General features: G+C 42.5%; 1 protein-coding gene across 1 annotated transcript in view; it reads right to left on the minus strand.

Moving 5' to 3' along the window:
• The window catches only part of LOC107185418, a 28,772-nt gene extending 17,814 nt beyond the window's left edge, over nt 1–10,958 (minus strand). The window contains exons 1-2 of the mRNA XM_015573087.1: nt 10,885–10,958; nt 9,096–9,313 (exon numbers count right to left, since the gene is read on the minus strand). Coding sequence (XP_015428573.1) covers nt 9,096–9,299 — 204 coding nt within the window. The 5' untranslated portion in view covers nt 9,300–9,313; nt 10,885–10,958. The remainder of the gene's footprint in view (nt 1–9,095; nt 9,314–10,884) is intronic.
• Between the last annotated feature and the right edge of the window lie 1,998 nt (nt 10,959–12,956).

Below are 12,956 nucleotides of genomic sequence, written 5' to 3' on the forward strand. Positions count from 1 at the left end.
TCCACTCGGGTATTCCACACTTTCGGTTGCGTGTGCGTTTTTCGGGAAACGATCAGTACATGGCATTGTTAATCCACGAACAATTCAGAGACGACGGACAAACACGACTATCAGGAGGACGGTTCTTGATATCGCGGGAAGATATGAAAACCGGGGGATCACGATGAACAGAGCACAAAGGCGGTAAAAGACGGAGGAACTTACTACGACAACGCCCGGTGGAGAGGGAAGTTCACGAAAAGAAAGAGTGAATGGGCGCACTGTGTGCCAGATGGTCGGCTCGCCATCGCGATCTCTGGGCCTGTTTCATCGCTATTTCCCAATGATGAAGGAAGATCTGCGCCGGTAGTGGTTACACTTTACGGGAAACGATAACGTTTTCAGCATGATCGCTGGTCCTGTGTCTTGATAATTAATGAAATTTATTGGTCGATCGTGATGTACGAAAAAGTCACAACGAGGGACAATATAAATTGTCAATTAATAGGAAGAAATTGGAGGTCAGTTGGAAAGTCTATTATGTTTAGATAGAAATGTTTATTGATTGGATGCTTTCTATTAGGGGTGGGTGGAATCTAATTTTTATAATTCTCGGAACTCGAATCGGAAACTTTGTAAGATTTCGAAACTCAAATTGCAAATATGAAATATTTAGTCCTCAAATATTATTACACAAAACTGAGAGATAAATCTTTGAATTGTTACTATTATTGCATTAGAACTTTATAAATCTTGCTAAAATTCTTGCATAGCAATAATTGTTCTGATTCCTCGATATACCGTTGTCGGTGTCAAGTAGAAATTATTATTAACAAGATGGATGAGTGGTGAACACGCATCGCATGCACGATTTTCACGCGTGTTTCGTAGCAATCCTCTTGATGAAGACGGTTGTCGCGATCCCAGGAAGAGGATAACAAGCCTGTGTACCGGGTAGCAAGCGACGAAAGAAGAATTGTACGTCGCGATGGAAGACGAGATGATTAATTCCTGCGGTCGAGGAGGTAACACGAGACTCTCCCAGACACGGATCATCGAAGTTTTCACCTGACTGTCAGCTCATAAAGCGAAATACCCCGCGAACAGGTTCCCATCGATCCTACGCTTTTTTCTTCTTGCATGCATCGATACTCCAAAGATTATTGCATAAGAATTATTATTCACGGCGATAATTCAAGATAAATCTGAAGTGCATTGACCGAACCTGATACGAAGGATCCAACGGAAAAGTAACACCTCGGTGACCATTCCGAACGTACGATGATCCATAAAGCAACCCTTTGTGAATTGTAAACGCCGAATTGAGTATCGATTGGACGTGTGGTACCAACTGGAATGAAGGAACGCTTTCATCAATTTCAACATTGCCAATCGAATCGTCCCGTATCGCTCACGACAGCAATAATAATCCACTGTGTGCCTTCGATTGAAAGCCCAATAATTTATTATACTATATTTTACGTTTCCTGAAAAATCGACTTTCGTTCGGGCAGCAACACAATCGTCCAGAAACAAAATTTAGCAGCTCAAATAATTCATAAAAATTTATTCAAGTATCCACTTCCGTTTAAATAAAATTACAAGGTTTCAAAATTTATTCTTTGTTGAGCTGAATAATCGCATGGGCTGCTAAATTTTGATTTTGCACCACTGTGAGCCACCGCAAAAACGGCGGCCGAGAATGGAGCACGCAAACGCACTTTTTTTTCGTCGAGGCTGCATCCGTGCGCGCGTGATTCACGCGGTAACACCTTCTTCCGTCACTTTCAAAAATTCACCGCGACCAACACCGCAGTGTTATTATTTCGCGGGGCTTTGGGATGAGCGGAGCAGAATGAGAAGAATGTTAAGTGTCGCAACAGCTATTGTTCAGCCGGTGTGAACACTGGTGGCCCAGCCATCTGCAGCGGAGACCGCAATTGTTGCCGATTCCATTCGAGCGAATGTCAATCGACGACAGCTCGAAGAAAGGGTCACGATACAAGAACAGTCGAATTCGGTTCGTACAAGAAACTCGAAACCTTGGATCTATTTATTAGCATTTTTCGATCGATGATGCCACCGAGGGAAATTCCTAATGGATCGAGGTGTTTGCGTAATGTTCCCAGAAACAATTTCGTGAAACCGGTATATGTATATGGTATTCAGGTTGGATCGGTGACACGACACTTTACTGTCGTTGTAGAGCCAAGGACACTTCGTTCGCGAATTCCCAGAATGCAATATCACGGCCCACACCGTCATGGTGGCATAATTGTCACCGATACTGCGAAGACCTTTTGGCGCCTGGAGCTGTATATGTAGTATCGTGATGCCAGCTTATTAGCACCCGTGCTCGTGGTGCGAACACACCTCGTAATCGTATCCAAAGATCGGAGAACATAAGTACTGGAGAGCACAAGTAGCGGAGAAAATATTTATCCAACAGGTGAGTATTTTTTGTCATTGTTAAAATTTTGCCCAGTGAGTCGTTTTTGCTTCTCCTGAATGGATGAACAAGATCGTTACGAACTTAACTGACAGTTCTGTTGGAACATTCTTTACATACCTACATTAATTTCTGGTTACTCGAAATACGTTTGTATTTGAAGAATGAAAAGGCTAGAGATACAGTTCCGCCTTTCAGCATGAATTACAACCACGAATGCACCATGATCCCAGTCATCTAGCACCGGATAATGTAACGTTTAAGAGCAATACGATCCAATAAATATGTAGAATGACACTCTAATTGGCTGCCATGCGTCACAAACAGGCTGACCAACGATTCCTGGTACACGGCGGAATGACTGTTCAAGAGTAGTTTCGCGTACACGTTCGGCCACGTGTGTAGTAGCCAGGTGCAAAGTGCTTTCACCGGTACCATGTGATCAGACCTGTGGCATTCACGCCGAAAGAATTCGATCTTCCTAAATCGGGAAAATCTACGGTTCGACCTACGCACCCCGTTTTGTGGGGAAAAACAAATTCAATCAGGACAAAAACATCACGGTCATGATTTAAACTGTGATCACTGTGATAAATCACTGTTAGTTAGCAGAAAAGGGCAAATTTATTACCTAGATAACGATTTTCGAATAACGTATGAAAGATAAAAAAAGTACTTCATTTTTTATTGTTCAAACGTGGAAATTCTAATTTTTATAATAAAATCACTTATCGAATGACTCGAGATTTGGCAAACAATTATTTTATTAACTGTTTCAAGATCAAAATGATGTCATTAAGTACTGCAGTTCTTCACTGACTGTTAGTGACTTTGCCATCTCTAGCGAGGATCGTGCCGAATCATTATCGTCATCTCGTGCGAGAAACTGACCCGAACGGAATCCCGTGCAGCAACGATCGTCAAGAACGTACTTGAAAGGTGAACAAGCGCGCGTCACGTCGCGTCGGGTCGTTGTGTAATCGACGATTGTCGTGATTGTTAAGCAACGTATTCCGGCTCGCGAACAGCTAAATCGCGGATGTAAAACTACGTTGTTCCAGGCGACAAGGGCTGCATTTCAACTACCGAATATCCGCATTCGGTGGCATTGGAAAGAAGCAGAAACGATTAAACGAGTACGGAGTCATCCCGCGTGGGCTAATCGACCGGAACAGAATAAACGACCGGAATCGGTTTACATTAATAAACTCGCGAATGAATCGCGAATATGTATACGGCAATGGCTCGGTGACTGTCTCGATTTCTGCCTCATTACCGCGCGATTATCGTTATGAACCAGCTGAGAGTCGAATGAATGGAAGAAACACAGATAACAGCCAAAGATCCATGAAGCAGATGTCTGCCTCCACTGGTTATTGCTGTGGTATTCTGAATCTGAGACAACTGAGAGATCAATACTATGATTCGTTACGATTATACATACTTATATGTATGTATAGGATTCGACGATGTACTTTCCCTAAAAAGTGAAGCTAGTTAAGGTAAATGTCTCACAATTTCTACTCATTTAAGCGTTTATTAATCATAAAGAAGGTGTTTAAAATTTGTTCGTAGTAAAAATTTGCAAAGTAATTAATTAATTTCTAGATTCAAAGGCTCTTTTCTGTCCGATTATCGAATAACAATAGATTCGCTTATGCTACACTTTGTATATATTTATATTATTTAGAATTAATTTGTTGCAATTGTAGTTTGAACGTAATATTTCTAATAGTAAGAAAACTATCAAACTTTGTTCCGCTATCAGTTCGGGGAAAAACGGATGAACGGCCACCGATAACTGGCGAAGAAAAGGCTACTGGAGAGAAGACGCTCGGACCGCAGATAAACGGAAAGAAGTTGGTTTTATTTATATTAGGAGGATCGATAGGGGGTTTCTTTTATCGCGACGGAAGCCGAATATCACGTGTTCTCGGTACTAATTGTCGATGCCGGAAATCCCCCGATCGCCACTGTTTTGAATGAATCCGAACGTTATCTCGTGAAAACGTTCTTGACGTCAGCAGCAACGAACGAGCGATTACTTACCCAAGAATTCCGGGTGCTAATCGGCCTGAAACTCTCTCCTTCCGCCTCCACGATCCGATTTATCTATGGATCTGTTTGACCAACAATATGATATACGTAATCGCAGATTTTGCCGAAAGTGTTCGTTTGTTTAAGAGCAGCCCGTGTTACGAAAATAAACAAACTACGGGAGTCCGATCTCTACCACGTAAAAAATAAAAAAAAAAAAACACTGGGAGGAAGCAGACACAAGAAGTTCTAACTAATTCATCCACGAAAAAACGGACGGAAAACTCCTTCAGTCCCAGTGTACTTCTCCCGTCAGCGAATGGCGACCCTGTTTTTGTAACATTCAGACCGGTGTTTATTTAAGGCCGACCACTCGGTTAAAAATCACATGTCTCCGAGATCATCTAGAAGTGTTCATCTAGCTAGCAGAGTTGTTTCTCGCTGGAGCATAAGCTGATAATAGCCTATAATTATCCGCGAAGGAACAGAGTCTCGACGTTCCGTGGGTTCTTTAAATAGTCCTCCGTGGTACGGTCCACGGAATTAAAGGGTTGATCGATAACCCTCTTAAACGTCCATTACATTCAATTCCAGCCGACTTTTCCCGTCCACGTTACTATGACATAATGGGCATTCCTCCCTGTAGGAAAACGCTACTTAACGGGCTGTTGCGTAACCAGACATTCCGTGGAGTAGTTAACATGATAATAAGATGGGGGATACGACGGGAGTGAAGCAACCCTCCCAGAGTTTGAAATTCTAATTGTGTGAATTCGAATGGCTGCACGAGGAGCCTGTTCGGCCGGATACATAAAAAACGATGCTTTCAAAGAAGCGGTAACTCCGACGATTATTGTGGATTTCATACGGGAAGCATCCTGGCAAAGGACCCCGTGGATGACTTTGTGTCCTGATTACGAAGCTATTGTGTTATTGTCACGTCTGTGCTCGACCGTGGTGAAGAACCTTCGCGGAGACGTAGCCGCGTCGCTTTCCAACGGCACGATGTCACCGTCATGCGGGTGCGCCGGCACGTAATAATTAATCCGTTGCAGAGTCTATTACGCCCCCTCGCTTCCGGGCCCCCGTCGATGAAGGAAACGGAGCAGGAAGCGAGAAGACTCTCGACGGATCTTCTTCTTCTTCTTCTTCTCGTGTCCATCCAGCTGTCTGCGCTCATTAGGAGGCTTTGGAATTTGTTCAAATGTGAAACAGAATATATTGAACTTGAATATTCGAGGAACCAAAATGTTGAAAACATGCAATTTTTGAGTAGAATCGATTTGTGACAATATTCTCGGGAAGCTACGATATCTACGGTTTTTATTCGTTTCTTTTGTTTTTCTTTTTTACAGTGTGCATTCACCTTAAACTTTTTCGATTGGGGTACTTTTTCGCGCGCCTGTCGAGAAACCGCAAGATTCGCCTTAAAGAAATTCGATCCAACGAGACCCAACGCGATTTCGACTTGTAACATTTTTTTTTCGCCCCGGTATCAATAGAGCACGTACGAAATCGCGTTCCACGTTTTCGTTCCGCTTCGGGAGTGTCCCGGACCTGTCCCGCCGTCTCGGGCCTCGCAACATCCGGCGCGGCGGCCCGTGGTTCCGGCTTTCTTGTGAGTACGCGTGTTCCTTTTATTCGAACCGGTCTCGATAAAACGTACTCTCCCCGTTCCGTCGAATCGTTTAACCTCGTGTGCAACGCTTCGTTCGCGACCTTGTTTGGTTTTAGCCCATCGATCGCATTTTTACCATTGTACGACTTCTCATGAAAGTGATATCCCTGAAATGAAAATCTCTTGCGAGTGTCGTTTCGAAATCCTTTGTCCCATCGTTCTCACGACGATCTCAGACTCTTCTTCGTGTCTTTGGGTAGAAAGAAGGACGGATTTGCTGACAGGGAAGATCCTTAACGCGTATTTCTCGGTCTGGATACAAGGTCGGGATTGTATCTTCGTTATCCTTCACCCCATTATCTTCTCAATATTCCCTTATTTTCTTGTATAATAGATACCATTGTTCAGACCATTCTGCATCCAGTCATTCAAGCAGATTTAACGATAGTTGGGGGATCATCGTGGTTAATAGATTAATCTATTAATTTCCTGTATTATCAATGAGTAAAGTAATCCTACATTTGACTTACTATAGTACACAGTAGCAACCAACTAGAAGACATTGACACCACGTAAAGATCATTGCACGCGACCGATGATTTTTCATAGTGTCCCGTCACTTACGTAAAGCTGTGCGGTGACTTGAAAGCCGCAGCCCCAGCGTCTCTTCCTACAGTCAGTTAACGTAATCGAAGAAAAGAAACGCTTGACCAGAATACATTTTATTCTGTGTATTGTACCGGTTCCAGGCAACCTCGCGGGAACTCGGGAAACGAAAAAACGGTCTTCTGCGCGGGTCTTTATCTTATCGAGTCGTGATAAAGCCTCCTGTGACCACGTTCTATCGAAATTAAAATGAGAATTTTTAATGTATCCATCCGCCATAGCGTTTATTCTTTCGTTGTTCCGTACAGACATTCTTTGCACTCTCAAATTTCTAATTTTGACTTCGCGATACGAATGCCATATTGGCATTGATTCTAAACAGCGGATAAGGGAGACCTAAGCACGGTGTGTACGACGATTAAGTGGTACCACCAGTGTATCTTTTTCATCCACATTGTCAGTCGGGCCCGCAATGTGCGACGTCCTGGCATGCGGGGTTCTCACAGAGAATTCTCGGTTCCGCCGACAAAAACTACGGGACCGACAAAGATAAACTTCGCTGCTACTCGCTCCGTACGCACCGAAACTTTCAGATCGTTTATACTATGAGAAGCTTTTTAATGGAAAAAAATAATTCGGTGACCCATCTATTATCACTTTTACTTGACCCCCTTTTTCTTGTATACTTTATTACACATATATTTCTTTTAGGGGAACTTCAGACACGCGAGAAAAAATTCTTTTACCGGGGGAGGGGGCAATGTGTTTGTAAAACGAAACATTTTTTTTTTTACGACTTCAGGGAAGCGTCCCTGAAACGACATAGGTGTGAACCAACAAGCAAATATAGTTTCACAGATTTTCGACCGAGAATTCCGCTGTGAAAATATTCAAAGACACAGGATGCTTACGTATGGGCAGATGGCTCCTTGAAGAAACTAACGGAAGAAGTCAGCCGTCTGCGCCGACCTTTGGCGCACCGCGGCATGTGAACCGGGCCAGGCGAATTCAAATACAATGAATGATAGTTGCTTCATCGACGTTGTCTATATTCAACAGCCGGGCCGTTTAATATCTGGTGCTGTAGAAACTGGGATGCCGGCAATAATGCAAACCGTGGCGTTTTTAAATGCAGCGACCTTAATTTCTCCTAGTCGAGCGTACGACGTCTCTTAATTACCGATACAATTAAACGAATTATGATACCATGTGTAAAATTAAATGAAATATACAGGGTGTCTCGTTTAAGTGTGACAGCCACGAATATACTTAATTTTATTGTGAAGACGCGAAAAATATTTTATACGCTATTTGAATGGTATTCAATGGTCAGTATTCTGCAGAGTATCCGCGAGATAATGCGTGTACGTAACGTTCATATTCAAGTGGGTCTTATGGGGGTTCTCGGCTCCCTCAGTTTCCTCGCAGATGTCGAGAAAAAGGGGCCTCCCTAAACATCTTGTCCGGGACGAAGGGCCTCGGGAGAGTCATGTTTCTGTTCGCGCAAAAAGGGACGCGAAACCGCAGTTGTCGGACGAACTTGGAACCACCGCTGGTCGTGAGAAACTCAGCCTTGACGAACTCGAAACCTGACTTTCTTCCCACAAAAATCATCGTCTGACCGCCCCCTGAACCCATTTTCGAAGAATGTCCAAATCAAAGTCACGGACGACAAAAATTATCCATTGATAAAATTATCGTAGTCAGGGGCAAGGGGGGGTCGTCTTGCCCCCTACAGGGAAAGAAGTGGATTTTTCCTTCCCCTCCTTCCCCATCCTCCCAAAGGAGAAAAGTAATATTATGAAATTTTTCAAGAAGGTAAATAATCCTACACCAATGTCGTTTATTTCTTCAGTTGTTTAGATAACCGAAAGCCTGTCTATCTCCAGAGCAAGAGTCAATCAACCTGGGTAGAGTATACATGTATACGTCAGAAATAATCGTGGATTAAAGACACGTCCCGTCGATGGATCCCATTAGCCGCGATCAAGCAAGAACACACACACGTATATGTGGTCCAGCTGTTAATAAAGTGCACGGAATCGTTTTGTTCTCGTTTTCACGAAACCGTTTCACCGTTCGTCACGGATATATAACGTTTTGTTCCCCTCGTTGGATTCATTAAGCGACCCACGTCATTCCTTTTTGTACCCTCCCGCGTGGTTTTCGACCTTTCTCTCCCGACTCGACGCGCATACTTTTTCCATTTAAAACACGTTTGCGTCTAGGTTGTTTTTGTGTAGATTACGGATGAATATTTTCATTTTGGTCTGTGTATCGATTCGAGCCGTGTAATTTTCGAATTAATTGAGACAATCTTTTAATCAAGCTCCCAGATACAGTTTACCCCCTCTGAATATGAAAAAAAAAAAAAAATAATAATAGACAACACTTTCGTGAACTCACCTGTTGCGGGCTGGCGTCCGCCGGTGAGAAGCTAGATAGGGCGGTTAAGGGCGCTAGAGATGCGCACGAGGACGCCCTCGATGGTGGCGGTGTGTGACCAGGGGTCGGACTTCCGCTTCCGCAACTGCTTGCACCCCCGCTCGAGGCGAGACTCACGCTGTCCGCTCGCCCTCTCCACGGCGAGACCGACACGTGCTTCAACATTCCTCTGATCTCACCTGAAAACAGGATTTGTTCGTACTTCTGCGTCCGTATACTTAAACTAGAATCCGATGGATGACAGTGGTAAAACAACTAATAACGAGTATAGATTGTTAGATACATCGAATTATTAAAATCCGTTTACGGTACAATTAAAATCTATCAACGTCGAATTTTAATTCAAGCCGAGCCAGGATCAAGGATGCAGTTCAATTAAAGTCACTGTCAACGCAAAAACTAAAAACTGGTTCCATACCGATGACGTCGAGGAACCTCAGCGCTGTGACTAGCGGGAAACTCGGGAACAGGTTGAAGCCAAGGTGAAATTCCTGCTCCAATTTTCGTCCGTCTATTTGTCTCTGTTTCGACGTCTAAATTGAGACGATAAGAGCGAGCGCGTTGAAAATAAGAGGTTATAGCATCTTCTACGCCCGTGTCAAGGTTGCAAAAGGAAATAATCGTGGCGAAGGCCGTTCGATAATTATCGGGGAACGGCGGGATTGCCGGGTGAGTAAACGTGAAACTACCGAGTGCAATTCGCCGAGAAACCAGACACGAGGTTGCACATACGTATCAGAACCGATCGCCGGCCGATTTCGTCTCTCGAAATGAAAACGGAATGGGAGGAGAGAGAGCCATTCGGTACTCGCGTAAACAGCTAAAATGCAAAACACACAGCTGCGTACCAGAAGCTCTACGAACGTTAATCCTTTAACTCCCAATGTTGCCCTGGTGCAACACTCACTTTAAAAGTCCGTCAAATTTTGTCATTACTATCTAACGTTTGTCAGAAAGGATTTGTAGTTTCACTGATATAAAGTAGATCTCCATATTTTCAGGTGAGAAATTCAAGTTTTTCAAAAAAATGAAAAGTAAGTCTGTTCAATATTGATATTTTCGACTTCAAAATAACAAGATATGTATATATATATATATATATATCAGTCTAATAATTTAAAAAAAAAAAATCAATTTTCGGATCTGAGTGTTAAAGGTGTAAACAATTACGAAACTGCCGCTGGAGGTCGAGGCGTACAGGTAAGCAGAGGCCTACGTACGGCCCGATTGTTGTATATTTCCATAACGAGGAGAGCGAAAAAAAGAGGTAACTATTCCCACAGCCGTTAACTGTATCTTTGCCCATTAATAATAATTACCCCGAACTACGCGCCGGTTGTAAGCAATCCTTGCAGGAAAGAACGGTCGATGGATCGGTAATCGATTCGTTTGCATTCTTATTCTTATTTAACATGCTGATTGTTGAATTCATACAACTTATTTTTAGAAGCCACGCAAGTAATGTTACTTATATTTTCAGTCATGAATTTTCATCAATACTTCGTTATATCTGTGCACCGTTGAATTTGTAGACAGCTTGAAATTATCGAGGAAGATAACTAAATTATTTCGAAAGGTATTCGTACAAAAAAAAAAAAAAATGAATAATTGTTTGTTCACGTACCATCACTATAGTGTAATACAATTGAATTATTGGCGGTTTACAGACTTGATAAAAGTTGACGTTTATATCGCACGTGCTCGTAGGTTCGATAATGCATTACAGAATATCAAGGAAATATGTACTCACTTTTACGAGTTCACAGCTGAGTGCAGCCCGCACTCGCGGTTCGTTGCATACGTCAATGCGCGGAAATCATGTTTACACTTGACGAACAAGCGGCATTGACTGCGACAAATTACACTGTATCGACACTACCGTGAAAAATCTTTCAAATAGTGTCTATATTCAAAAACAGTCACTATTAATTATAAATTCTCGAATCTCAGTTCTCCTCCCAATCGGAGCACAATTTTGTTCACAAATTGTCCAGAAATCCACGTGAACCACCAAACACGAGATCCCTTCAGTCTTCTACCGATTTTATATTCGAAAACATTCCAAGTAACGTTTCAACGATGGTAGAACGCGCCTCCTCGAACAAGCATTGAAATCACTCGTGACGCGACTTCACCGCCGCGTTCTGCACGCCACGAGCGCTACGATACGACTGACGGGGACGAGGACTCGGACTCGGGACTCGGGGAACTCCGACTGACTCGGCGGACGCGCGAGCCGACGAACAAAAACGACGTGGTATAATAAAGCCGCTCGGCCCTGGCGTGGAGGAAGGAAAACGACCTTCCTTGTTGTTGTGCACAAGAGACACACATCGAACGACTACTAGGTGAATGTTCCGTGCGGCTTTCAGTGTGTTTGTGCGACGCGTAGGCATTGGAGCTTTGGAACCGTACTGCAGAGATGGACAAATTGATTATAAAGACAAAGAGCTTCGAATAACGAATAGAAGATAAAAAAAAAAAGGTATGTACTTCGTCATTTTTAACCTCTTAACTGTGAATGACGAGTATACTCGTGATGAAGAGATGGCAATTTTTCATGTAATGGAGAATATACGCGTCATGCGAGAAAAAGTAACTACTATTTGTTAATTGTAAATTTTAGCGACACAACGTAGATACACACTTTAAAAAAGCGGCATCACAGCTATGAGGTTAATCGTTTAAACATGGAACTTTAAATTTTTATAATAAAATAATACTTCTTCTTGAATGAGTCGACATTTAGGAAATAATTATTTAATCTTATTAACTGTTTAAACTTCAGAATGGTGCTCTCGGATACTTCGACTACATATATGTTATTCGAATAAAATTGTACTCAACTTTGTCGTACGGACGTATGTGCACGGATGGCCCCCGAGGTTTCGCGATGTTTTTTAGCAAATGCGTGGGCGTTCTGCTGTAAGCACGAGGATGTACGTGGTTTAATTCGGTTTCCCTTCTGATTTCGCCCTTCCGTTTGCCTTTGTTCCTCGGGGTGCATACGATTACGATGAAACGCATCAACTGCGTCGTGACATACAAAGGATTACCTACGAACTGGTGTGCATTATTTTAGAGTGAAAACAGAACATAGTTGTGATCTGGAGATTATCGATAGAGAAATATTTTCATTGAATACTAGGAGGTTTTTAAATGATAATTAAAATTTCGTGAACGCAACCGGTAGCTTCCTAAGCGAGTAAATTACAATGTCGTGGGTGGAACGTGTCTCGCCTAATAATGAACGTCACACGTGAGTTTCTGGATTTATGAAAATCACAGTGTACTTCGATAAAATACATTACGCATGTACGAAGGTTTTTGGGTTTTGTTAGTTATTCTGACGTATGTTTTGTCTAGAACTATTACACTATGCACGTGAGTTTTCAAGAAATAGACGTCATTTTCTTCGAATAATATAGAACGTCATTTCGATATTTATTCAAGTAAACGATAATAATACATGGATTTATAGCAGAATTGAAACATTTAATCGACAATACATATGTTTCAATTATTCAATTGAATAATTCTAATTGATCTATTGAAGAACAAAGACAATTCAAGGGGGAATATCGACGTAAACTGTGTATATAATTGACAACAATTTTCCCATAAAATGAAATTCCTTTTTTTTTACTTCCTTTTGCGGGAAGCCAAAAGGAGAATGTTAAACCATTCTGCCGATAAACTCCCACACAACGATCGCGACGCGTATCGAAGCGGCCTGCCGCGCCGTGACGACTTATCTCGGCTACAGAAATTTCGTCGCCGTGTGTCCTGAAGGAGACGATATTTTATTTATGCGCCAGTACT

Source organism: Dufourea novaeangliae, unplaced genomic scaffold (genome assembly GCF_001272555.1).
Source record: "Dufourea novaeangliae isolate 0120121106 unplaced genomic scaffold, ASM127255v1 scaffold57, whole genome shotgun sequence".
Lineage (NCBI taxonomy): Eukaryota > Metazoa > Arthropoda > Insecta > Hymenoptera > Halictidae > Dufourea > Dufourea novaeangliae.